The sequence below is a fragment of the Haliaeetus albicilla genome, chromosome 7 (assembly GCF_947461875.1).
Source record: "Haliaeetus albicilla chromosome 7, bHalAlb1.1, whole genome shotgun sequence".
Lineage (NCBI taxonomy): Eukaryota > Metazoa > Chordata > Aves > Accipitriformes > Accipitridae > Haliaeetus > Haliaeetus albicilla.
The window spans coordinates 1,041,270-1,066,246 of record NC_091489.1 but is presented as its reverse complement, the minus strand read 5'-3'; the positions used below and the strand labels follow the sequence as shown (position 1 = coordinate 1,066,246).

General features: G+C 47.6%; 3 protein-coding genes and 1 long non-coding RNA gene across 6 annotated transcripts in view; 2 read left to right on the top strand and 2 right to left on the bottom strand.

Annotated features, from left to right (window-relative positions):
• The first annotated feature begins 292 nt into the window (after positions 1-292).
• On the top strand, positions 293-11,866 carry ODAD4 (outer dynein arm docking complex subunit 4). Its single transcript, XM_069786326.1, has 12 exons — positions 293-666; positions 1,217-1,348; positions 1,649-1,802; positions 3,752-3,813; positions 4,858-5,014; positions 6,015-6,239; positions 7,269-7,476; positions 9,008-9,094; positions 9,319-9,515; positions 9,712-9,812; positions 10,651-10,729; positions 11,577-11,866. The coding sequence occupies exons 1-12, from the start codon at positions 550-552 to the stop codon at positions 11,813-11,815; spliced, it is 1,758 nt and encodes a 585-aa protein (XP_069642427.1). The 5' UTR covers positions 293-549; the 3' UTR covers positions 11,816-11,866.
• Positions 880-11,581, bottom strand: LOC138685925 (uncharacterized). The gene is made up of 3 exons (XR_011325302.1): positions 10,365-11,581; positions 3,170-3,302; positions 880-1,279 (listed from the first exon to the last, which is right to left on the bottom strand). It is a non-coding gene; the product is annotated as an uncharacterized lncRNA (long non-coding RNA).
• Positions 11,867-12,068: 202 nt separating the features above from the next.
• CNP (2',3'-cyclic nucleotide 3' phosphodiesterase) lies at positions 12,069-19,009 on the top strand. 3 transcript variants are annotated; one of them, XM_069786329.1, is made up of 4 exons: positions 12,069-12,279; positions 14,560-15,224; positions 15,789-15,931; positions 16,504-19,009. In XM_069786329.1, the coding sequence occupies exons 2-4, from the start codon at positions 14,609-14,611 to the stop codon at positions 16,954-16,956; spliced, it is 1,212 nt and encodes a 403-aa protein (XP_069642430.1). In that variant the 5' UTR covers positions 12,069-12,279; positions 14,560-14,608; the 3' UTR covers positions 16,957-19,009. The 3 variants fall into 3 exon arrangements, with proteins under 3 accessions (XP_069642430.1, XP_069642429.1, XP_009925702.1); XM_069786328.1 differs by having other exon boundaries at positions 12,070-12,279; positions 14,555-15,224; XM_009927400.2 differs by lacking the exon at positions 12,069-12,279 and adding an exon at positions 14,131-14,302 and having other exon boundaries at positions 14,555-15,224.
• Positions 18,947-24,977, bottom strand: part of DNAJC7 (DnaJ heat shock protein family (Hsp40) member C7) — a 25,767-nt gene continuing 19,736 nt past the window's right edge. Inside the window, exon 14 of the mRNA XM_069786327.1 lies at positions 18,947-24,742. Coding sequence (XP_069642428.1) covers positions 24,705-24,742 — 38 coding nt within the window. The 3' untranslated portion in view covers positions 18,947-24,704. The remainder of the gene's footprint in view (positions 24,743-24,977) is intronic.

Sequence of the window (24,977 nt, the reverse complement as noted above, 5' to 3'; positions counted from 1 at the left end):
ACTGGCTTCGGTCAGAGCCTGCACCCGTTTTGGTGGAAAACGTGCATTTCCTTCCCTCCCAAGCCGCACAGCCCCTCCCCACGCACCTCTCTATGGCCACCCACGCGTGCCCTACTTACACCGCACCTCTGACCAGCCCACCCCCGTACCGCCGTGCTTGTGCGGACTCGCCGTGAAGGGCACGGCGGGGCCCCCCCGACGCCGGGCTGCGGAAACACGGCGTGGGGGGTGTGTGTGTGTGTGTGCGTGCGTGTGTTCATTTTAGGCAGTACCGGCCGGCGCGCGGGTCCCCACGGCGGGAGGAACGGCCGACCCCCACCCCACGCAGCGAGCTCCCGTGCCGCGGCGGCCCGGGGAAGCCGCTCCCGGGACACCGGTGCCGGGTTCGGGGGGTCTAACGGGGGTTGGGGCAGCGCGGGATCCGCCGCCGCGGCGCGGGAAAGCTCGCCGGGCGCGCCACCGCGACGTCACGGCCTGGGCGGGGCTTCGCGCCGCGCCGGAAGTCGAGCGGTTGCCCGGCAGCGGTTGCTAGGCGACGGCGGGCCGGCCATGGCGGCGGCGGCGGCGGACTCCGTGCCGGCCGGCACCTTCCCCAGCTTCATGGCCGAGGGGACGCTGCTGTGCCGGCGGGGCGAGTACGGCAAGGCCCTGGCCTGCTTCAACAACGTGAGGGTGCCGCGGCGCGGCCGAGGGCGGCGGTGGGTGTGGGTGCGAGGAGGGGGGCCCCGAGGTGGCACTCGGAGGTGGCGGCCGCGAAGGCCCACGCGTGGCGGTGGCACTCGGTTCGCGTTGGGGCGGGTGGCGGAGGGAAGGGGGACGTAGGGGAAGGGGGCACCCACGGCGGGGGGAGGTGGAGACGCGGCCCACCGAGGTGGGGGCGGGAGGGGAATTGTCCCCAAGGGCGCCTGAAGGTCGCAGCGTGAGGGGGGTGACACACGGCGGGGGGGGGCTGAGGGGGTGCAGCTCCCGTCTGGAGTGGGGGAGCGCTGGGAGAGGGGCTGCAGCACCTCCGGCATGGAAAGGCAGGGTAGCTGCAGCAGAGGGAATGGGCGAACAGCAAGAGAATACTTTTTTCAGTGAAAGCGGTGGGTTTTTATCCTCGTCCGTCATCAGGAGCTGTGCTGGGGCAGAGCAGGTTGCATCAAATATCTGTGCTTTTATGTGTTTGTGCTGTTGAGCCGGCACTGATGGCCTACCCATGTCTGCTGCGTTCCAGGCGCTGAAGCTGAGAGCAGGAGACAAGGACTGTCTAGTCGCCCGCTCGAAATGTTACCTGAAACTTGGAGACACAGAAAATTCCCTGAAAGATGCTGAAGCTTCTCTCCAAAATGACAAAACATTCTCCAAGGTAAACAGCACGAACTGGTAACAGTCTGGGGTGGCCAAGGACCGGTCTTCTATCTGTGAAATTCTGAAGGGTCTGGGAGACGGTATTGCGTAGAAAGAGCTAACTAAACACACCCTTGACATTTTTATTGCTTCCAGAGAGGTGGAGGTGCTTAGTCAGCAACTGAGGAGTTTCAGGATCAGATTTTATTGTATGCAGATAGCCATAGTGTAGGGCTCTCATTTCTGCCTAGCGGGGAATTAATTGAGACCTCTCAAACTTCTTTTTTCTCTTTTTTTTTTCTCCCCAATATAATTTTAGGGACTTTACCAAAAAGCTGAGATATTATATACCATGGGTGATTTTGAATTTGCGTTAGTGTTTTATCATCGAGGCTACAGACTACGTCCAGAACTACAGAAGTTCAGGCTGGGTATCGAGAAATCCCAGGAGGCAATTGTCAACTGCATTGGAAGTAAGATGTTTCGTTTTACGGCCCCTACAAGCACAGCCAGAAGCTGTTCGGTGGACAGCTGATGGCATAGTAGCTCAGCAAGTGACCCAAGGACCCTGCAACAGCAGTCTCTCTGCTTCTGGATTCATGCACTCAGTGGCCACTCAGGTGAAACCATGAAGCACCAAAAAGAGCACAGCCGTGTTCTTTTTTTCTTCTTGTTTTGGCTGAATGCCTATTCATATACAGTGTCTAATAACTTCAGTTATGTAAGTAAATTATGACACTAACTTAAATTTCCAAAGTCACCATGAAAATGTTTTAGGTAATACAGAACAAAGCAGCTCATCTACTTACAGCCCTACTGATTACAGAATACATTTTGAGATCTTTATCCTAATATTCAAAGTTTGTAATGAAATTTGCCTTGCTACCCGAGACTGGCCTTCCTGAGATCCTGACTTTCCTCCAATTTACATTGCATAAGACCAGTGAAACTGCTGACTGTTGCAATGGAGCACTGCTTTCATAATTTCTGGCTTAGATCATAGAATGGAGTCCTGCAGGATGCAGGAAAGGCCAAGGACCTAGTGATGTTCAAAGCAAACTGAAAACTTGTCCCTTTTCCCTTAGTTTTTCTCTTAGCAACGCTCTCATACGCCAACAAGCACGGACAGGACGTGCACTCACTCTCAGGCACACACGCCTCAGCTGGGGCTGCCACCTTAGACACACGCACAGAGCAGCCTGTGTGTAGCTGGCAAGGCCGCTGTAAAACCCGCCTGGCTAGTCAGAGACTGCTCAGGTGGATCCCCAACAGCCTGTCCCTTCACAGAGCCAGGACACACCCTGCAGCACACCCATACACATAGGCCCTGATGTTGAGATAGTTAAGTGCTTACTCTCCCTGAAATCAGTTTCAAAGTGTCACAGATGAACTTCATGTCCCAGCTGCATAAAAGCCTGAAGCTCCTTCATATGTGGTATTTATTTAAAAAAAACAGGGAAAGTTTCCAGATCTGGCTTGCTTTCCTCCGTTACTGCTGCTTTCTTAGCTTCATACAAATGCCTAGATATCTTTGCAACTCTCAGTTGAAATGCTTGCTGTGCTCAATATACTGAGCTAAGAGGTTTAAATACCTTCAAGCACCTGGGCTGTAGGCAAATGAACAGATTAAAAACCAAGAAGATTTTTAATCAAGCGATAGCTCCTAGATGCAGGAGAAAAGCAGCAAGGAAACATGTTAGCATTTGATCTAGATGTTTAAATAGTTGGGAAATGCACACACATTAACATCAACAGGGCACATCCCCAAAACTGCTTTACTGAATCTGCTTTGCTTGGCAGATTCAGAAACACCTACCTTCCATGATGTACGTGTACTCACATTGCTCATCTTGGCGCAGTTGCCTTGCTGAAGGAAATCCTTCTACAACAGCATGTGAAGCTCTTTCCTTCCTTCTGACCAGGCCAAAACAAGGAGCTGTTTTTTACTCTTACCTCCACTGCCAGCGTGCAATCTGAATAGCAGAACTGGATGTCAGAGTGAAAATGAAATGAGAGTTTTGCCCTAATGTCAGTTCTCTGGATTGCTGGAGATCCCTGTGCTTAGAGCTGTCCTTCTGTTCTAAGCTTCAGCTGTGATCCCTCAGAAGAACCTGCCATCCTTTTTCTTCCTCTGTTTCCATGCAGGATGTAGCATGTCTCCGTAGGAAAATTGCACTGTGATGGGAGCCCCCTGGTGCAATGTGAAAATAGTAATTAAAATCCCGAGAGGAGCTGCATCTATGAGCTGTGTTCCCTGCTTACCAAACATACCAACATCCACATATTTTATATGAGTGAACTAGCAGAAAGCTTTATTTCAAACAGGATATTATAGGCTTGGCACATTTATGGTCATTTTAATTTCTAAAGCCTCTGCACTGCTATTCTTGAACACTAACAAGTATCTTCTCTGTATTTGCAGGTCCATCCTCAGTTAAACTGGAGAATAAAGAGGATCTGTGCTTTATAAGCAGGCAGGCAGAGGTACAGTCTAAAGAGCTCTTGCTTTAGAAGCCAACTAGAGTTATTATAATGCTAATACTTTCTGAAATAGGCATTAGAGGATTAATTGTTTCTGCAGCAACATGGGCGTGGATATGGCTGGCCTAGTGAAGTGCCTTCTGAGCATAGGAAGCACACTGATCCGTTATAAGAGTATTTATGCACCTGCTTTTAATGTAATTCTGGCTCAAGCTACACAAAATTTAAGGGAGAAGGCAGAAGGGCAGGGAAGAGCAACCAAGGAGAAAAAAAGGCCAGTTTGAAATTTCTCTGCTAGCCTGACTGTTTCTGTCTGGTGTTGCTGATCACCCATCAAAGGTTAATAAGTAACAGCACAGAGGTCGGAGCCAGGGTACATTTATCTACAGTGTTTACTTTGGTTTTACCTGATGTTTAAGGTTCACATTTTTGATAATGGACACTTTCTCGATTGCTTAATTTTGGGGTGGTCCATTGAAGTAGTGCCTTGTTCCTCCGAGATGCCAAGCCACATTTCACTTTGAAGTCAGTGCAGTGAATGCTCATTGCTTCTTTCAGCTGGAATTACGGCTACTCGGTGGTAAAAATAATTTGTACAAAGGGGCCTAAAGATTAGCACTGTGATTGTTGGGATTTTGAATGTGAAACTTTAGAAATACCCTCTGCACGTTTCAGAAACCCTCGCTGTTACAGCCTCTGTTTCTTTGACTGTGGACAACTAGACCTGCCTTTTCCACAGCCTTAACGTCCTCCCACAGCACTGACCAGGCAGCCCTCCAGACCAGTACAAGTCACCGGGGCAGAACTAATTCTGTGCTGCCTGCTATACTAATACTACAATGCCCCCTCCTGTTCTTGGAAGTGAGGGAGCATAATCGGGTGCAAAATTTCAGTTGCTCATGACCAAAGCAATTGGTGAGACACTGAGTTTTTGCTTTTATTTAAAAAAAAAAAAAAGTTGGCTTATATGGAATGTAAACAGAATTCTGCTAATTGTACTGTTTCCCACTAACGTCCCCCAACCTCCTTTATCTTTTCTTGCTGTAGAGCAAAAAAGCAAATCAGAAACTCCAAGTCAAACTGACTAAGGACCAAAAATGGACAAGGAAACGGGAGCCTGTGAGGAATCCAAAAACAGAGCGACAGCTTCTTGGAGAGCTTTATGCTGACAAGGCCTACCTAGAAAAGTTGCTCAGGGATGAAGGTCTTTCTCCATTGTATTTAACTAAACGTTCCTTCTAAGCAGGTTCTTCTTTTATATCCCTATGACGACTCTTCCTCATCTGTGTCAGAGCTCACATAGCACACAGTGCTTGCAGTGATTGTGAAAGAGGCAGGTGTCTGGAGAGTACAGGTATTTTTGGAGCCAGATCTAATATTCATAACTATGAGCATATTTCCTTCCTTATTAAATGGCAGGCTTTTATAACAAACAGTAAATCAACTCAAAGCAATCTGTGCAGATGAAATCAAAAGGAGAAACAGTATCATTACAAATTACTTAACTTCTGTCATAATGATAAATTCCACTAACATTTGCATTAAGTGCAAAGCGTTGCTCATAAGACTAACTCATTTGTGGTTTTGTTATAAATGCTGTTAAGATCAAGATGCAGGATTCAGAGAAGTGTCTTATTTTAGAACTAGGCAGAAAGGTGATTCCCCTTTAGTAATTTTTCTAGGGAACTCTTTACCCAGTCGTAGAGAAGTAATTAAGAATTTAGTCTACTCGCAGGTTTTATGGTATTACCAGCATTAATAATGGGGGCTATCTGGTTTCCAGGCATATAAAAGCCCTCTCAATTTCCATCTTGCAGTCTAATCCACAACGCTTTTCAAAGTGCCATTTCAGTACAAATGCCCCATACAGTTGTTCTGTGCAGGAGGACGGGTGCTCGCTCATCACAGCTGGCCCTCAATAACTAGGCCCCTTCTTGGCTCTTGCCAGCAGAGAAGGCAGCAACTACAGGGGCCGGGAGCACCAGCTCTAGCTTGCTAAAACACACAGAATGGGTGACAGCAAGGGAGTTTTCCATAACTTTCCCCCCTAATCACATCAGTTCTGAGGAGCACTGAAGACTTTAATTTCTAGGCCTATGCCTCTATCAGAGCAGAAGAACATTCAGAAGCAGTCCCCCACTGAACTGCAGCTTCATCCGTCATATATATTAATACTCTCCTGGGTTCTACCACCTTATTTTCAGATTTGATGGAGAGCAGCACAAAGCAGGGGATCAAAGTAGCGGACCTGGTTTTGAGTGGCATTTCCTACCTGGACACACGCAGTGAATTCTGGCAGCAGCAGAAGCCTATTTATGCCCGTGTGAGAGAGCGCAAGCTCAGGCAGCAAAGGTGGATGCGGGACAAGAAACAAAAACCAGCTGAGGTTGGCAGATACATTGTGAAGAGTATGGAGGACATTGAAATGTGTAGGTGTCCTGGCTGGAAACAGTAAGAAAATGATGATTGACACATGTAATTATTTGCTGTAGTAATTACAGACCAGAACAACAGAAGCAGTGCAAATATTAACAAACACTAGTAGGCAGTTTTGGGGAAGTATCTGCTTTTGTATTCTTCCCCTTTCCCAACACTTTCTTAGATATAGAATTCAACACTTTTTTCTGAGCTTTTTCCTTACTTGAGGTCTTGCTGATTGGTTTTCAGGACACCACTTAGATATCAAAGCCAGGTGGGCCACTGCTGCATGCTTAGCAAATGCCTCTGGTCTGGTCATCAGAAGTTGTTTTATTGAGAGAATGCAGGCCGCTGGATTTAATAATTCCTGTAGTTCAAAAATACCTTTGTAGAGAGATGAAGCAGCTGAAAAACAGTGGTCTGGAAGGAAGGAGTAACTCAGCCACTTCTGGTCTCTTTCTCTCTTCCTGTGCTACATATTTACAATGCAGGAAAAAGACTAGTTGTTACTGCAATTCAGTTCTTTTAAGCTACAACAGCGGGGTGAAGGTAGTGTCAGAAACATCCTGCAGTCTAATTGCTGCAGCACTGTAGCCCAGCTGGGCGCAATGAACAGAGCTCACTAGGAAGGCACAAGGGGCTAATTTAGGAGATAAAAACCTAAGTACTGTAGCTTGAACTTCATCTCCAAGACCAGGCTGCCTTGCTGCAATAATTATGAGCTTTCAAAACCTTTGGACGACAAGCATCATTCTCCTTTATGTTTCTTCAGCAAGTGTGAGGTGTTACCAGAGTCATTTCCCCTTACTTGCTGCGATGAAAGGGATTTCCAGTGGTGCCAGGTGGAGGGTCAGAAGTACCATCTCCTAGGGGCAGATTTCTTGGGGACTGGAGGGAGGAGTGTAGGAGATGCATGAAGAGTGAGGAGCTCTAACCTTTCCCAAGCTTTGTCTGCGGCTTACACAACTGCACTTTGTCTTACTTCCCCAATATCACGGTCTCCACACACCCTAGCATTAAACTTTCCTCTTTGTCTCCAGTGCTGACTGGCGACTGCCCTGAAGAAAGCTGCAAGAAAGCTGAGCGTGTGCTAAAAACAATACAAGGGTGGTCAGATGATGAAGTTCCCAACAAGAATGAACTGATTGGAAACCTCCACAGCTGCATTGGGAATGCTCAGTTAGAGATGGGCCAGATGGAGGCAGCTCTGCAAAGCCATAAAATGGATCTGGAAGTTGCCAGGCAGAAGTAAGTGCTGAGAAGTTCAGATGGATGGGGAAAAGAGGAAAGTACCTCTGTTAAGGTGTTTTAGCATCAGGTAATATTGTAATTCTCACCTGGAGATTTAACAGGGCAACACGTTCAGACTCTGCCCAAGTATCGTGGTCTCTAGTGAGTTCTTACCGTCATTATTTCAAAAATAAGGAGCCTGAAGCAGATTTTTTAATGACCTAGACCATGTGGCACATCTAAATCTCTGCTGAAGCAAAGCAAAAGAGAACACAAGTCCCAGTCTCAGCACTTTAGCCTCTAGTATGCACTTCTTTCTCAGGAAGGTCAGGCTCTAAATTGCACAGGTTTTCTGCTACATTTTCTCTTAAAAGCATTTGCATTCAAACCATGATAGCAGGCTTGAAATACTTATATAAGAGGTACAGTTACCTGACCATACAGAACACATTCTGCAGCTCTTTCAGCTAAAACAGAATGGAGCAAAATGTAGTCTTAAGACTTAGCAAGAGTTTTGCAAATCACAGGAGAGAACACTGAATAGTTGCTTGAATTGAAGTGATTTTGGTTTTATTTTTGCCAATACAGCATAGGGCTTTTAACATGTAACTGACTGACTGTTTATCATTTTCACAAATCACTTTTTAAAAATTAATATTGGTTTAAGAAATTTCTGCCTGTCTCCTGGTGATCTCCACTCCCCAGTTATGCCAAATAAAGTTAACAATTAGCAGTAGAGGTGCAGGAATGAGATACACAATTTTAGTACTTTTAAAAATATGTAAAGTTACATTTAAAGGACAGAAACACAGGGATGACTGGGGGGGGGCCTGGGGTTCAGCAGGGTGAAGAGGAGACCTTGTTAATGACTCGCATCACCCCCAGCAAGGCATTTATCCTCTCCTTTCATCAGCTTTTTCATTTGTAAGGTAAGGGTAGTCAAAGCAGGCCACTTCCAAAGATGGAATGGGGACTAATTAAGGAAAAAAATTAAAGTCCACAGGCAACGTTATTATAGAAGGAGCTGCCTCTAGCATGGGGCAAAAGCTCATCAGAGCACAGGGAGCAGGACATGTTGCCAGGAGTCTGTAGACACATTACAGACACGTTTTGGGGTCTTCCCTTTTCTCTTGGACAGAAATCATCTATCAGTGTTAGGGACCCAGGAGCTGGTAGGGACTTCTGTGGGACCCACAAGGCAACAAAGCGAAGTTGAGGCAAATAAAAGTGGAAAGACTTTCACAAGAACTGCTAGATTTGCACCCCACCTCCCCCCCTCCCCCCCCAAAAAAAACCAACCCAAGACAAAACTAAAGCATTTTCCTCTGTGTCTTATGGGGTGTCAGTTGCAACAGCTGTAGGTAAAATAAAAAATCTACCTTGATTTTATGACTTTCAGTATGACATTGGTCCTTTACCACTACTTCTCAGCACTTAGCCTGAAGTCATGTTGAGCACCAAAGAAAACAAGTAAGGCTGAACAAAGCTCAGACTGTATCAGGAACAAGACTATGTCAGCTACTACGATTTCTTTTTCTTTTCAATGCAGTGATCTGCCAGATGCTGTATCCAGAGCCCTTGATAACATTGGCAGAGTTTATGCCAGAATCGGCAAATTCCAGCAAGCTATTGACACGTATGTAAAATTAGTAACAGAAAAAGCATAAGGCTGTATTTTGAATTAAATAGATTATGTCTTTTCAGTTTGCTTATTCGTACTGCTAGCAAGGGGGCCTGTGAAATTTTTTATACCAACAGTACCAGGAACCCTTTTTTTAATAGAATCAGTGGTTGAAATTGTAAGTGTACCTAGTGAGATTTGGTAAATGTGTGTCTGTCTGTCTTACTCTCTGCTTGAAGTTGGGAGGAGAAGATTCCAATGGCAAAATCCAGCCTGGAAAAGACCTGGCTGTTCCATGAAATTGGCCAATGTTACCTCGAGCTGGATAAAGCTGAAGCAGCCCAAAATTATGGACAGAAGTCCCTGCAGTCAGCAGATGAAGAAGGAGATGTTGAGTGGCAACTCCATGCTACTGTACTAGTGGCACAAGCACAAGGTAAAGGCGTTAATACATACTTTACTTTAAGGATAAAGACAGCCTGTCTGTTCAGCATCTTAGTGAAAACATCTCTGTGATTTAACACCCAAAGTAATTGTTCACATCAAGACCTCTCATCAGAGACTTGCTTGCTTAGCTGTTGTTGTTCTCTTGATCTTGGGTTAAAATAGTTGTTTTCATTTGTCTATTACAGTAAAATTAAAGGATTACCGGTCTGCAATTTTGAACTTTGAAAAAGCACTTGAGAAGGCAAAGCTTATTCACAATGAAGATGCTCAAAAGGCCATCATTAGTGTAAGTAAGTGGGCTGTTGCAAAGAGGAGAGAGGCTTGGGGCAGCATTAGTAAGGTAGCTGTAACTATTGTCTAGTGTCCTGTGAACTGAGAAAACATCACTGCACAGCTAGCATGTTAAGAGGGGGAAAATGCAGCCTCTGAATCAGTTTATGTATTAAAAGTTATGAAACCTCCTGGCTCAGAAAACTTAACCCCAGTTTATGAACCAGTCCAACACATAAAAGGATGAAGCCCCAGCCCTGCTGGTCAAAGGAAAGTTTTCCTTTGACCTCCCTGGGGCACACATTTCACACACAGAATACAACGGTGCCTTCCCTGTGCTCAGTTGCTATCAGCTGCTGATCACAGCTCACCCTTTTCTGGCCTTTCCAAAATGTCCCAGAGAAACCACTTTGCATCAAACCATGGAAGAACTTCTGGGCATGGCCAATGACCCATAGTAAAGCAGTCTGCATGTTCTGGTAGCCAGCCTTCATTGACCCAACAGTGGGTTGTGGGTGATCTGACTGCGCACGCCTTGCCAGGCAACAGTTACAGCACAGACACTTACCTATTTGGTTATCCCTGACGAGTGTCCAGAGCTCAGGCAGAGCCCGTTCTCCTGCCAGAAGAAAAACGATAGCGTGAGAGAGATGGAATCTTCAGGTGAGGAGACATTTGATAAGGGATACTAACAGGTAGGAATCACTGCAAAGAGAAATGAAGAATATTGTTGCAGAGAGTTTTATGGTAAGAAAGGATGTGGTAATGACAGCAGAGATCAAAAGAAAGCAGGAAAAACTTAAGTATGTAACTGCATTTCTAGAGCTTTTATTAATGAGCCGTATCACTTTCAGGCCTTAGATGATGTGAGCAAAAGCTTCATTGAAGAGCTGCATGGAAGAAGAGAAGAAACGACAGCTTACTCTCTTAAAGGTAGTTGTCATTTAGACCTCCGCACCCCATAAATATCAAAATCGTCCACTTTCCTTTTCTTGAGCACAGACTGAGGCATGGGAACAAAGCACCCCATTCCCTGGTAGCAAGCACCCGAAATTCTGGCCCATATTGCATCCTCTGTACTAGCACATAGTAGCAGGAATTCATTTATATGTGAAGCCATAGCATAGTTAAAATTAGCGGCCTCAGTTTTTTGGTAGCGAAGGTTGAATCTTGAGCTGGTGTAAACCAAAGTAAGCGATGTCAATGAAGCCTCGAGAACAGTGACGGAGCCTGGCTTCACTCTTCGGTGCCACCCATTTAAGAAACCGCTTTTAAGAACACCGAGAGCAGCTCCAGAGCCCAGAATGCAGAAACGGTGGCCCGGAACGCGGTCGGCAGCAAAACGTGACCGTGCCTGAATGCGACCCGCAGCGCTGAGGCCTTTGAAAACATCAGCCGCATCTTCGAATTCACGTAGTATCGATTTCCTCGCGAGCCTGGCACGGACACCCGGGCCGAAGTTCCTCTCGCCATCCCCACCGCCGCGCCCCCCGCCCCGCAGCGGTGCCGAGCCCGGGCAGCAGATGGCGGCACTTCCCCAGCCCGCCCTCCGCCCCGGGGTCCGCGGCGGTCCACGGCCGGTCCCGGCCCGGGGGGACGAGCCCGGGTCCGGCCGGCTCCCGGTGCCCGCTCCCCGCCGTCAGCAACCGGGTCCGGTGAGGCGGAGGAGGGAGGAAGAACGTCCCGAGGGCGGCGGGGGGGGGCGGGGGTCTGTCCGGCCTTGTGCCCTCCTGCTTTCGCGGTGCCGGAACGCGGTGTAAAATTGCGTTTTCCTCCCCAGAGGGCAGCTTCAGCGCTGGGAGCACGGAAGACGACAACCTCGAGAAGGGCAGAGAGGGAGAGGAAAGCGAGCGAAGCACAGAGCATCGGGGAGGCGAAAAGCAAAAAGCGGCAGCAGCAGCAGCCGGGACCCGCGAAGACCACCGGGGACCGCGTCAAGAGGGGGGAGAGGAAGGAGGCGAGGAGGACGCCGAGAGCAAAGGGGAAGAGCGGAGAGGAGCGAGGCAGAAGAAGAAGTAGGGGCTGACGAGCTGCGGCCGCGGGTTTGCCAACAGGAGCTCCGGTCCCGCAGCTCTCGTCTCCCGCGCCTGCCGGTCCGCGCCGCCCCCTGCCCTCCCCACCGCTCCGCGGCCACGCGTGGGGCGGGAGCGCGGACAAGCGTGTGTGGTCCCCCCCGCCCCAGACACCCCGTCTCTGCCCCGTCCCGGCGGCGGAGAACGGTCCTGAGCGCGGCGGGCAGCCCCCAGCCCGGGACGGGGCGGGGGGGAGACACGACACACGGACACGGACACCCCCCGCCCCTCCCGGGGGAGGGCCCAGTCCGGCCCCCCAGCGCCTGCGCGGCCGAAGGCGGGAGAAGGGAGGGGGGGGCTGGGGGGTGCCCGGTGCTATGAAAGGGGCCGCGGCCGTGCCCGCCCCAGAGCCGCTTCCCCGCCGCGCCGCTCCGCACCGGCGGCCGCCCCGGAGCCGCTGCCCTCACCATGGTAAGTGGGGAGGGGGCGTTAGGGCAGCCGCCCCCACACCCCCACCGGGGCGCGGGTTTCGTTTACCGGGGCGGGGAGGGAGCGCCGGCGGCGTCGCCGACCCCTGGGCGCTGAGCCCCGGGCGGTGCCCGGCTCCGGGGGGCGGCGGTGGTCGCAGGGTGCAGCCGGGAACGGTCCCCGGGGTCCCCCCGGGCGCGCAGCGGCTCCGTCCCGGGGGGTCGGGGGGGGGTCCCGGGCCGCCCTGGGGGCAGCAGCCCCCTTCGCCGCCGCCTGGAGCGATCGTTCCCCCGAGCCGCGGTGACAAGCGGGAGCTTTGTGGGGGACGGCGGGGGGGCAACGGGCCGGGGGCGCGGGCTCAATGGGGGATTGTCCGCCCGGGGAGCCCAGCGCCCGCCGAGGCGGGTCTCTGAGGGGCCATTGTCCGGCCGGGCCGGCCCCTGAAGGCGACTATTATCCTCCAAGCTGGCCGCTAAACAATGGGGCCGGAGGGTGTTTTCTATTATTGTTCTTTTGTTTGCGCGTTTGAAAAGCGGCCTCAGTTACCGCCGTCACCGGCAGCTGCCTTCGGCCAAACAGCTGGACCGGCCCAGCCGCAGCCCGCGGCCGCCGGAGCACTGAGGCCAGGCTTGGCCGCAGCCGCTGCCCGTTCCCGCTCGGGCCAAGCGTTCCCTGGATAACGGGACACCTACCCTGCCTGGAGGTGCGAGCTCTCGTGCGATGATGGCCTGGGAGCCTCGAATCCATGAGGAAGGCAACGCGGGGGTCCCAGGAGAACCGCGTGGTCCTTGCTTTTCTCAGAAGCCCGTTCGTTCCCGCACCGGTCTCGGGAGCCGGTGTGGCCGTCCCGGCCTGCTGCGCGGTAGCCGACCCCAGGGCAGGCAGCGCTCCCTGTCCAACACATCCATTGAAGCAGTGGGGTCCTGGGCCCGGGGCGCTTTGGAACCAAAACCCACCTCCACGTTCTGGAATAAGGGACAGAAAAGTTAGTCAATTGAACAGTTGTTTTTTTACACAATGTCTTCATCCTGCAAACAGGAAAGCTGTATTTTTCTGCCACAGGCAGAGCATTTGTGTTGTTTGTAAAACCCCTCCATTTTTGCATCAAAGGCAAAACTTACTCCTTCAGCATCGCTCCGTGGCTGCTGGCACAGCGTTCGGCTGGAGGGCTGGGCTGGGTGAGGAGGCAGCTGGGGAGGGAAGGTGAGGAGTTCACATACTGACCCGAAAACCAGTGGCTGCCCTGTTGATGCAATTGAAAACTCACACAGTTGGAGAAATCCCTCCTTTCCTTCCAGTCCCATGTTTTCCCAGGCCCTGCTGGGAATTAATCTGGGATTCCAGTTACCAGAGCTGCTGGCAGGAGGGGAGGGAGAGCCAGCGCCAGCTCCCCAGCGGCGCTTTTCCCGGCTTGCTGGCTGCTGCCAAATACGAGCATTTCTTTTGGTGCTCAGAGGGCTGGTTTCGCTTTCGTGTTCAGCTCAGCAGCTGCTGGGAAGGGATTTGTCTTTACCGGAAGCAATTTCAATTGCTCTTCATCACAAGAGAAGCCCAAATTCCCTCCTCCGAGGCATTTGGGGTGCTGATGTTCAGCATACCATAAAGAAATGGCAGCTCTTAACACAAGAGACGGCATCCTCACAGACTTCACTCAGAAACAGCCTTTCCTATGGGGACAGAGGGTCCCTAAACAGACTTAAATCCCCATGCAGCCTTTTTTATTCAGATGAAGCGATGAGATTGCAGCAGCTGTCACAACCTGCTGGGACTTTTGTTTCCTGTTTTCAGGTGGAGTTCCCCACAGCACACTGCACCCTCGTTATCTAGTAGCCACAGTTGTTTATTTTTCAGAAATAAATTTGACACTTGAAGGGCTCTTCCCTGGGCTGTGGCTTTGTGGCAACTCGTGGTGCCTCTGAAACTGCAGCTGCTGCCACGTGACAGTGAAACTTCCCCTTCCTGGCCAGGCAGGACCGAAGCTGCCGAGGCCGGAGCGGGGAGCGGAGCTGCACCTTCAGCTCCTCAGGTCAGACGGCTGGTGCTGGTGCCGGTGGGTGGTGGGACAGGGCACGGGTCCCTGCTGCGGGAGCAGCCGGGGTAGCTCTGAGAGGTGGTTTAAGGCAAGCAGGGCAGCTGAGGGTGGGGGACGTGGGGGTAGAGATGTTCCCTGCGTCGCCCTTCCCCCAGCAAAGGTTCTCAACAGCGCATGCTTGTGCAGCGGGAGCGCGCGGTCTCTTGGGGTTGCTAGCCTGCCAAATCCTCTCTTCTTGCATTTCAGAACAGAGGCTTCTCAAAGAAGAGTCACACATTCCTGCCTAAAATATTTAGAAAAATGTCTACTCAATCAGCAAAAGAAAGACCCGAAAGCTTGCAGTTCCCCTTCCTTGACGATGAAGATACCATCTCTACAGTCAAAGAATCTAAAACCTTTTTTATTTTAAGAGGGCTGCCTGGCAGTGGGAAGTCCACTCTTGCCCAGGCTATTCAAGATAGGTATAAAGATGCCTGCAAGGTCATCTCTGTTGATAACTATAAAATAACACCTTTAATTAGAAGCGCCATTCCTGAAGAGTATTCAAAGGTGGATGACGATCTAGTTGACTATTGCAAACGAGATATCAGCGTTATCGTTTTGGATGACACTCACCATGAGAGGGAACGACTGGACCAACTCTTTGATATTGCTGACAAATACCGGTACAAAGTCATCTTTGCCGAGCCCAAAACCCAGTGGCGAATGGATTGCTTGCAGCTGAAGGAAAAGAATCAATGGAAACTGTCAGTGGAAGAGCTGAAGAAGATGAAGCCGAGCTTGGAGAAGGAATTCCTACCCATGTATTTTGGGTGGTTTTTGAGCAAAAGAAGTTCAGAGATCCTGAGGAAGGCTGGCCAGGCCTTCTTAGATGAGCTTGGGAGTCTCAAAGCCTTCAAAAAGGAGAGTAAATACTGTATGTATAGAAGTATCTTACCAAGTTCTTACTCTCTTGATGAAATGTTAACATTCAGCAAATGGAACAAGTTTGGTCAGCTTCTAAAGTAAATTTCTAGTTAAAGTTACCAACAAGAAAAACTGTTTAAAGCTACTAATCAGTTTCCCATAGTTGACAAAGTTGCTGTTGTAAGTAAAAAGAAATGAAACAGTTTTTCCAAAGAAGTCTATTTAGCTCTGACACTGTAGGGAGCTGGGTTCGGATGGCAGCAGTGTTACGCATGGCTGGGCATCCCCTGCTTGCTGCGATGAGTCAAAGAGAAAAGGGAAAGACTGAACAACCTTGTCCCTTGAGGGATTTGTACAACACCAAGGTTAAGACGAGCCATGATGATGTGCAGAAGCTTCTGTTTTCTAGCTGCATCCACTGTTAGCCTAGGTGGAAGGGGGAGTTTTATTTACCCATCTAGGCCTTTTCAGCAGTAAGAAAGTTGAAACATGAAGAACAGGTTAGTGAAGCAAGCTGAGACAGGACTTAGGCTCACCATTTTTTGATAGTAATATTGCTTACCTGTATTTGCAGTTGCTTATGCTATTGAAGATCCCAAAATAAAAATAGATCTCACCAGCTACTTTGTGAAGAGGCCGCCTGGGGTCTTACACTGCACCACAAAATACACCGAGTTTGGAAAAGCAGCTGGAGCCGAGGAATACGCACAGCAAGAAGTAAGTACCAGGGCTCTGACTCCTCCCCAGGACTCCAGTCTCCCTCTCCTTTCCCAGAAGGGGATCCACAAGCCTTTTGGGTGGGCTGGGGATGCAGTGGGAGCTGAGAGGGTAATTGTAGGGACAGCAAGTATGTCCATGCAACTTATGCAATAGAAAGGTCATAACTGTGGGAGAAATGGTGACTGTTGCCTGTTAGTTTCTGAATAAAATACTCCTGCCCTGCCCACCCCCAGCCCTGACTTCCAGCATCATCTCCAAAGCTCGCTTTGAATGATGATGAATTAAGGTATTTACACTTCTAGCTAAATTATTTCAAAACAGATAAGCCCAAGTTAAATATTGGAATTTGTGAAGGAAAAAGATGTAACCAGCTCCAAATTCACTGAGCAGGAACTTCAGCCCATGACCTTCTAGTTGCACACAGTATCTCAAATATGTCAAAGCAAGAGCTAATGTGATCAGCCAAGACCCTGAGCTTGTGGACAATAAAACCAACCACTCTGCTGTACATCCCACCTGTCTGCAGTCAGGTAAAACTGTGTTCTGGACTTGTCTCCCTCTTCTCCCAGGCTGTGAAGGCTTCCTACGGCAAAGGCTTCACCTTGTCCATCTCCGCTCTGTTCATCACAACAAAAACTGTTGGCGCTCGCGTAGAGCTGAGTGAACAGCAACTGCTGCTGTGGCCTGGAGATGCTGATAAAATCCTGCCCACCGACAACCTCCCAAAAGGCAGCCGGGCTCACATCACCCTTGGCTGTGCCAACGGCGTCGAAGCAGTCCAGACTGGGCTTGATCTGCTGGAGTTTGTGAAACTGGAAAAGGCAGGGAACAAAGGGGATGAAGTGGGGGAAATTGGAGGAGGGAAACTGCTGTATTTTGATAACGGTATGTGGATGCTCAGCCTTTCTAAAAAGATCGATGTGAAGGCAATATTCTCAGGTTACTATGGAAAAGGAAAACTTGTGCCAACACAGAGCACCAACAAACGGGGCTCTGCTTTTAGTTCCTGCACCATCATCTAGGAGCATGGGCAGGGTAGCTTGGTTGTTTGTTTGTTTGTTTTTAAAAGGCAAGTAACTCCTGTAACCTTTAAAAGTGTAAAGAGAAATAATTCTACCTTTACTAAAGTAAGCCCTTTTGCCAGCCCCAGTGTGAAGCCCTTCTGGGGAGAGAGTTTATTGGCCTCAGAGCAAGGAAGAAAACAAGCAACTCTTGACTGACAAAGGAAAACTGTCACATAACTGATGTCCATAACTGAGGTACTACCAAATGTATTTTAATGGAAGGGTTCTGGAGAGAATTAGCTGTGGTGTTCTGCTTGTTTTCTTCCTCAGAGGAAGATCAACTATGGTCTTTTATAACTTCCCTATGAACCACAATCGTTAGATCTGTACATGCCAGTACTATAAGCAGTGGCAGACCAAAGCCTGTACATAACTGGTCTGAAGCCAAGTGAACTGTGTAATGTCTCTCCCCCTCTCCCACACCTGAGGCACTGACATCAGTCACTCTAGTAGCTGAACTACTGGGTAAAAACCAGCAAGACCCAGTTGTGGATCACTTCTGTCAAGTGTGGCAGTTACTAATAGTTTAGTCCCCAAGAAAAGAACTTGCAGAGGGCAGCAGGGTATTTAACAGCCTTGATCAGAGGTCAGTCCTGCAGCCAGCGGTCCTCTACCCCAGTTCATGTTTGCTGTTTGCTTGTGAATGCTTCCTTCATTGCAGGGAAGAGACATGCTGGTGAGCGGACAGAAGGAAAGCCCATTGCCAGATGATGTCTTGAAAGACAGCTATCGTGGACTTAAAGGGAAACAAGTGAAATACCAGGAGAGGCATTCAGTTCCTGTAGCATGGCTCCAGCCATTTCACTTCACATGTCAGACTGGGCTGGACCAAGCACTGTCCAGTGTCCATGTCCTGTAGGGAGCAATCCTGCCTTGGCAGGGGGTGGAAGAGATGAACTAATGTCTCTTCCATCTTATTTTATAGAAATTAAAATCATGTCTGAAGTATGGAACTGTACTTCATGCAAGATTTTACTACTTTTCTCTAATGCACTTGAATGTTAAAAGTTAGGATGGCAGTAACATTGTAATTTAGGAAGTAAGTGGAGGTATCATAACTGTGTAACTTAAGTCTGCTCAAACCTAAACCATTGGCTGGAAAAAAAGTTAATGATCAAGCACTTCTGTTAAGTCTGTTTTATTGAAACTTATGGTTTTGCTCTTAGCCAGACCATCTGCCAGTTGGTCAGTGGATCTGTGGTCACTACTTTACTGTAACACAAAGCTCAACTAATAGATTCAGGTCAGGACAACAGTTTAAACTCATGCTACAGCTCAGTGTGTGGTGAACTGCATAGTGAAATTAATCCCTTATTAATATATGTAAATACTTACTGTGTTTGACAAGCATGTGCTGGGCTCATATTGGTAAAGGAGCTGTTGCGTGGGCACAGCTTACCTGCAGCTGGGTGCGCATTGAAACCATTGCTTGGGAAACCCAACGCTGCCTGTGCAAGAAGCATTTCTCCTCTGAATGTTTAAAACAAAAGCAAGGAGTGCTTTGGGGCTAATCTGGTAAACACTCTGCAAGTTTACCAATAAGGCCAAATAGTTCCTGCTGTTTCAAAAAGATGGATGATGATAAGTTCTCATTATAACATAAAAAAAAAGTTTTATATATACACACACCCATAGCACCCATAATCCTCCCTTACCTTCAACAGAAAAACCCTTGCTAGCTTCTGCCCTGGCAGAGGGGCAAGTGCCCGATATTCAGCTCAGACCTTTCCTAACAGAAATCTCCAGCCAGTTTGTTCCATCAAAACTTTAGAAACGTATTTACCAGCGCCTGCCCAGGACAGCTCCTGTGGGAGCACAGGAGCACGCTGACCCCTTCTCCCTCCAGTGCCCTGGCAACAACCCAATGCTCCAGATCACATCCAGCACTGAAATGCACAGCTGGAATATCTTGTTTATTTGCCTGTTCAAGAACAACAGTGAGACTGTCGTCATTTAAGTTTTTATTAGTTTGTACATCATATACAGTTTATAATAAAGTAAACCAATTGCATATGGTTTTGCTTCAGTCTGTGATATTCTTCATATAAACACATCATTATGAATTATGCCTAATGAAGTAAACAACAAATATTCACATTTTTACCATTCACATCCTAGAAAGGTAAGGGTCCAAAGAGGGACAGTGTTCATACCGATGTGAAGCCTGTCTTAGAGAGGATGATGTGTTTGGCAAAGCGCTGGGGATAGTGATTGCTCCATGCAATACTCCTTTCCTCCCACTGGAAAGGTTAAGATATTTACACTGAGGTAAACATTCAGAATTTCGATTCAGATAAATACTGCAGCACAGGGTCTAGCGTCCTCTCTAAGTTGGCTTCACATCAGCGTCTGGTTTTGTCTTGACTACTCCTTAATGTCGTTACAACAAAGCAGATACGCATGCAATGAAGGTGCGCGGTTTGCTGTTTCGCACTCAACCCCTCCAACATTGTTTCACGCAATTTTCTCTTTTGAAGCACGAGCTATTAAGTGAAAGCAAGGGAGGAAGATGGGGTAATTGAGGTCAGATTGGCTATGCCAGAACTGCAGCCAAGCTGCACACCCAGCCAGAGGCAGCATCCCAGCTCTCCCAACAGACTCCTGCCTTCCTGAGCCACCCGATCATGCCAAAGCTCTAGCTCAGTAACACCACGTTGCAGAAGATGCCTCACCTTGGCATCGTCTAGGTTAAAACATTTCAGAGCTCACATTTCATACTAGAGCTTTCCTTCAGAGGTCAGATCTATGCTAGAGTGAAACTTGCCTAGCACTACTCAAAGAAGAGGGGATAATCCTGTCCCTGACTCTGCAGGAGTGGGGAAAGCCAGGGTACGTCGAGGAAGGCCAAAGCATTATGCATCGCCTTTCAAAGCCAAGCCCAGGTCCTGCTGCCCTGGTAAGCAAGGACAACAGGAACATCTCCAGAATACAGTACTGCTGCGTGTGAGCAGCCTCCAGGAGAATGGAGGGTCACAGAACTGCTGCGATCCAGCCTGTCGCCTTTCAGCCTTAGTTACAGCACTCCTGCAACAGCCCGAGACAGACCTCAGCACTGCTCGGAGAAACTCGGGTAGGTGCAACACACGAGCTGTCCTTTTTCCCTAAGAAAGGGGAGGGGAGGGTACAAGGCACAAATTTAAATGGGATGAAAATCATCCACTTGAAGATAAATGAATATCTTTAGTTATTACTGAAACTGAGGAAGAATTTTGAAAGAAGAGCAAACCACTGTGTGGTCCAAACGCTTTGGTCATTCAATTGGTTGAAGAGCGATTCGGCCGAGCACAGCCCTCCAGCGCATGGCCGGCTCGAGACCAGCGCTCACAGGTGGGCACAGGGGCTGAGCCAGTTTCCATATTGGAAATGAAACAACAGCACAGCAGCTTTCATTCTGTATCCCCTTCAGATACAGAAAGCTGAGGGACTTGCAATATTCCATGGATAATAATACTGTTGTCCCTAAACATTTTTTTTTTCTCCTTTCTCTCAATTTGCATTAATGTATTTACAAAACAGTCAGAAGCCTTTAGCACTAAGGATCCAGCTTTATAGCAACACTTCCAAGTTCACAAATGAAACCATGTACTTTCCTATGTAGCATGTGTAGCCGAAACAATGAAGAGCCTGTCAAAGTGGGCAGCCAGAAGCATCTTAATGGTCTTTACAGCTGATTTCAAGTCCAGGTTCAGTGTATCTGGAAAGGACTCTCTCAATACTCCCCGGGAAAAGGTGGAGCTGACACAGCATCAGATTTGTAAAGTAAATCCACACAAGAAGGAACACACCAGGCTTTGTGGTCTAGAGGTCAGACCATCATACATGCAAGTATCTCCCACACACTAGCATTACTGATGCATGTTTTAATTTTTAAAGCATGAAATTGCTTCCATTTTCATTTGAATGCAACTGCGTTTCACTACTTGAAACTATCCCTACAGCAGTTCAGACACCACAAGTATCATGATTACGCAAAAAAACATCAGAGGGAAAGCGTAATAGTCAAACAATTCCTTATCTCCTTGTAAACACTATAGAGTCACAACAACGGAGCCTCACTTCACACGCTTGGTCTGCCAAGAGCCATGCTCCCCACACACACACAATCTTCCCTGTAGTTTACAGCTTTCACAGAGGAAGCTGACAGCTTCTCTGCCAGTTATCGAGCTCTTCAATAGCAATTACTTCCATCACATCCGCTAAAAGATCCCTCCCTTACACACCAGCCCGGTCTTGCTTTTTTAGCCACGTCAGCTCTGCTCTCTCTTGGTCGTTCCGCTCGGCAGGAACTCCCACAGCACCAACCATTCCCCTTTGGAAACACCGGGCAGGAGCTGGTAGGCCAAAGGGCAAACACGCACCGTGCGGCAAAAGCTGCTTGGCGTCTGTATTTCGGGCTGTTCACCAGGCAGAACAGGGAGCAAGGGATTCTGCACGTGGAACAAACAGTCTGGGGGCACGTTTAGGTACGTTTCAGGGTGAAGTATTAAGGCTCTTGCTGTTATGCCAAAAAAGAAACCTTTCAATAATTACAAAGACTGACTTCCAGAAAGACAACTCTTCTCATTAAAAGGAAGGGCTTCATCACTGGTTTCTTCCACCTGCCTACAGTCACACCAAAGGGAACAGTATGCTTCTAAATAAGGCTCGATGCATGTGTATCCCACTGTGCTTGTGCTTCAAGGATATCACCTACAGCAACCGCCTCCTATCACCTCCATTAGCTCTTTACCATTCTAGAAAAAGCACAGGCATAATACCACTTTAAGATACTTACTCATTGTCTCTGTGGCAAATTCCTATGTCTGGTAGCTCCTCTCCAGCCGAAGGAAGCCAGGGAGGTCTGCAGAGTGGTAGCAGCTAGAAAAATGGCACTAAGTTTCCCTGTGGCTGTGTACAAAATACAACCCATGAATAATGTTCCATAACTACCAAGTGTGAAAGGCAACGTTTCAAGCAACACACATCTAAGCAGATTTTTCTGAAAGAAACAGAGTTCCGTGTCTCCAAGCTGTGCGAGGACACGATGGAGGTTACAATGCCACCGCACCTCTATCTCCAGACGCTGCTGCTGCTGTCCTGAGGTAACGGGAGAGTCACTGAACGCCGTTCAAACGCCAGCGCTCTGTGCAAAAGGGAACACGTGTTCGCCTTCACTTTGAATCACATTATAACGCTCCTTAGAAAAGTCTTGGCACTCACCATATTAATATTTAACTACATTAAATCATGCATTCATGTGCAGTTTTATAAATATCTGCTGTATACATTTTTCTCTCTCAGAAGAAAAGCCACTGCGCTTCTGTCCTCCAAGGAATGGTCTCATTCAAAGTTTGGAGAGAAGGAAGCCTGTCATACTTAACTGGGGGGAGGGGGAAATAATAATAATAATAATAATAATAAAAACCACTGACAAATGCAGGACACATCTCTGCATGGTAATAAAAGACTGAGGAAAGTCCAAACTGTACAGTAATATCAATACACACAGGACAAGACATTATGAATCCAGAATGCCACACTAAAACAAGTCCTGTAAACTCTGACTCACAAGTGCCATGAGAACTGAAGAAGTATCAATATGCATAGACCAGTATTTCAATTCCCCAGATAATTACCATTTCAGAGTCTAAAAGATGCTAGGACCTTATTTTGCTCTCAGTGCAATCCGGGTAAGTCCATCACATTACACTGGTGCGAAGGAAGTTAGAATAAATGTTGTAGAGTCTGTTTTTGGAAATATTACTCAACATTGGCTCATTTTCAAAGCTGACTTTCGAGTGAGTTATAGAATTCTTTCTTTATTCTGCAGTACTAGAATTTAAGCCCTTAAATCTTCCCTCTATGAAAGCAGATTGTCAATAAATCTGACAAAACACAACCACAGGACTGTAGTACTCGGCGGCGGCAGCACCATGACACTATTGCAACTGTTGGAAATGAAGTTCACTTGCATTGTGGTCTAGCAACTCTGTCCCACTGAACAGGACAAGTACAGCCCTCAAAAGGAAGGAAGACAACGATGTTAGCATTTCATGCAATGAATTCATTGCAGTTTTTCTTCCTGCAGTAAGAAGTTAAATCAGATATTATATAAAAGTTAGTGTCAGGTTGCTCTAGGAAAGAGTCTTGCATGTATTTGTATAAACACCCGTTTTCTTAGCCAAGCAAAATTCAGCCCTCCAAACATCACTACACTACTGCAGGTCAGTTCAAAACACTCCAGATACAGCAAGGCTGCCAAGACTCTGCCCTTCTCGCTGGTGTTGCCGAGTGCCAACACACTTTCTCTCACACCCCACTTCTGAGCAAGACCTCGAGAGGCTCTGTCAGACAATGCCACCCGCTGTGCTCCAGAACCGTTTCACAGACAGTACTTAACTTGAACAAAGCACCTAGTCAAAAAGGTTCTTCACTCTCTAGAGAAAAGGGAAGAATTCTGGAAGCAGAGTCCTCTCCCAGCTGTGATCTTGCTGTAACACTACATTTATGGTGAAAAATAAAACAGCATTCGTGTTAACTGGCAGTACCACCAAACCAAATCCATTTTCAATTTGAGATGGTGCAGCTGCACGCAGCTCCAGGCTTTAAGCTCATCCCTCCAGCACTTGCCCTGACATTGTGCAAGAGAAGCAAGTGACAGACTGTCAGTTCAGAGTTTGACTTTGCATTTTCTTGCTTCTTTGGACTAGTAAATTACTTCTAGTTGAAAACTACTTGACTAGTTTAACATATCTGTACAGTTCCTGTAAACATTACGAGAGCACACTGCTGCACGCACACAGTAACCGTTTTCAATTATTAACCTGAATTTTACTTTGCATTTCTTCAGAGCTAGAAAGAGGTCATCCACGTTATGGATCAGTAACACGAAATCAAACATCAAGCTCAACAAAATCAAGTTTTAGCACAAATATTAAATGTTCAAGTGGATTAATTAAAAAAAGTACGGTGAAGAAATTCAGCCCAGAGTAAATTCAATATTCCCTTAAACAGGACAATTCTTGGAGTGGCAACACAAAGCCCTTAATTCTAGCTGCATCACAGGGAATTCTCGCATAAGCTGCTCTTTTAAATCCAAAGAAGCATTTCTCTGATACAAAATTGTTAAGCTCACACATTATCATTGAAGTTAATGCCCAAGTGTACCATTCTGGTAGAACCATGGCAAAAAAAAAAAGAAGAAAAAAAAGACAGCTGGCAGGTAAAATGCAATTGTATGAAACTTGATTGAATCTTGGCAATATTTTCAGAAGATTAAGATAACTTAAAAGTTACTACAAACCCCAGACATGCTGCCATACTGCACTTTGGAGTCAACCAAAACAAAATAGGAGATTACTTCACCCTCTTACAAGTCAAGATTCCGAGAGGACTTCAGGGAAATCCTCTCTGCTGAGGAGCAGGAACAGTCTGAAAGTACGGGCCAGCATGGAGGGACCAAAAGATTCAAAGCTTTATTTTTTTTTTTTTTTTTTAATAAAGTTAACAGTAAAACAAAATTCACAAGCCTTCCCCTCCCCGAGCTGGTTTCCTCTTCACACACAAAAGCACACAAAACAGAGGTCTCCAACCGAGAAAAATGAAACTGCTCTAAGTACAATGAGACATGATGAAGGAAGGAGTCTAAGTATGTCCGTATTCAAGGTTAAAATAAGCAGATCAGGTATGTGTGGTTTTTGTTTGTGTTTTTTTTGTTTGTTTGTTTTTTAGCCAAACTGGAAAAAGAAATTTCCAGGCCCAGAAGCTGAAAAAGAAAATGAAAAATATTAGCACTTCCAAAATTCAAAGACAATACAGTTAACTACTATCCTGCAGTAGCTTGATGCCAAGCTGGTACTTAATGCAAAGAAAAGCATTTGAACACGTAGGAGAGAGATCTTTGCTATGCATTTCCAGTAGCTACTTTCCAACAAGAGTGGACCACTGACCATATGGGTAGAGGAGGCAGATTTACAAAGAGGAAGGTAAACAGTACATGA

Bases quoted from the DNA above. Each gene is read 5' to 3' on its own strand.
- ODAD4 (XM_069786326.1), top strand. From the start codon at position 550: ATGGCGGCGGCGGCGGCGGACTCCGTGCCGGCCGGCACCTTCCCCAGC. The intron at 667-1,216 runs GTGAGGGTGCCG...GCTGCGTTCCAG, and splicing joins CCCTGGCCTGCTTCAACAAC to GCGCTGAAGCTGAGAGCAGG. The intron at 3,814-4,857 runs GTACAGTCTAAA...TTCTTGCTGTAG, and splicing joins TTATAAGCAGGCAGGCAGAG to AGCAAAAAAGCAAATCAGAA.
- CNP (XM_069786328.1), top strand. The intron at 15,225-15,788 runs GTATGTATAGAA...CTGTATTTGCAG, and splicing joins CAAAAAGGAGAGTAAATACT to TTGCTTATGCTATTGAAGAT. The intron at 15,932-16,503 runs GTAAGTACCAGG...CTCTTCTCCCAG, and splicing joins AGGAATACGCACAGCAAGAA to GCTGTGAAGGCTTCCTACGG.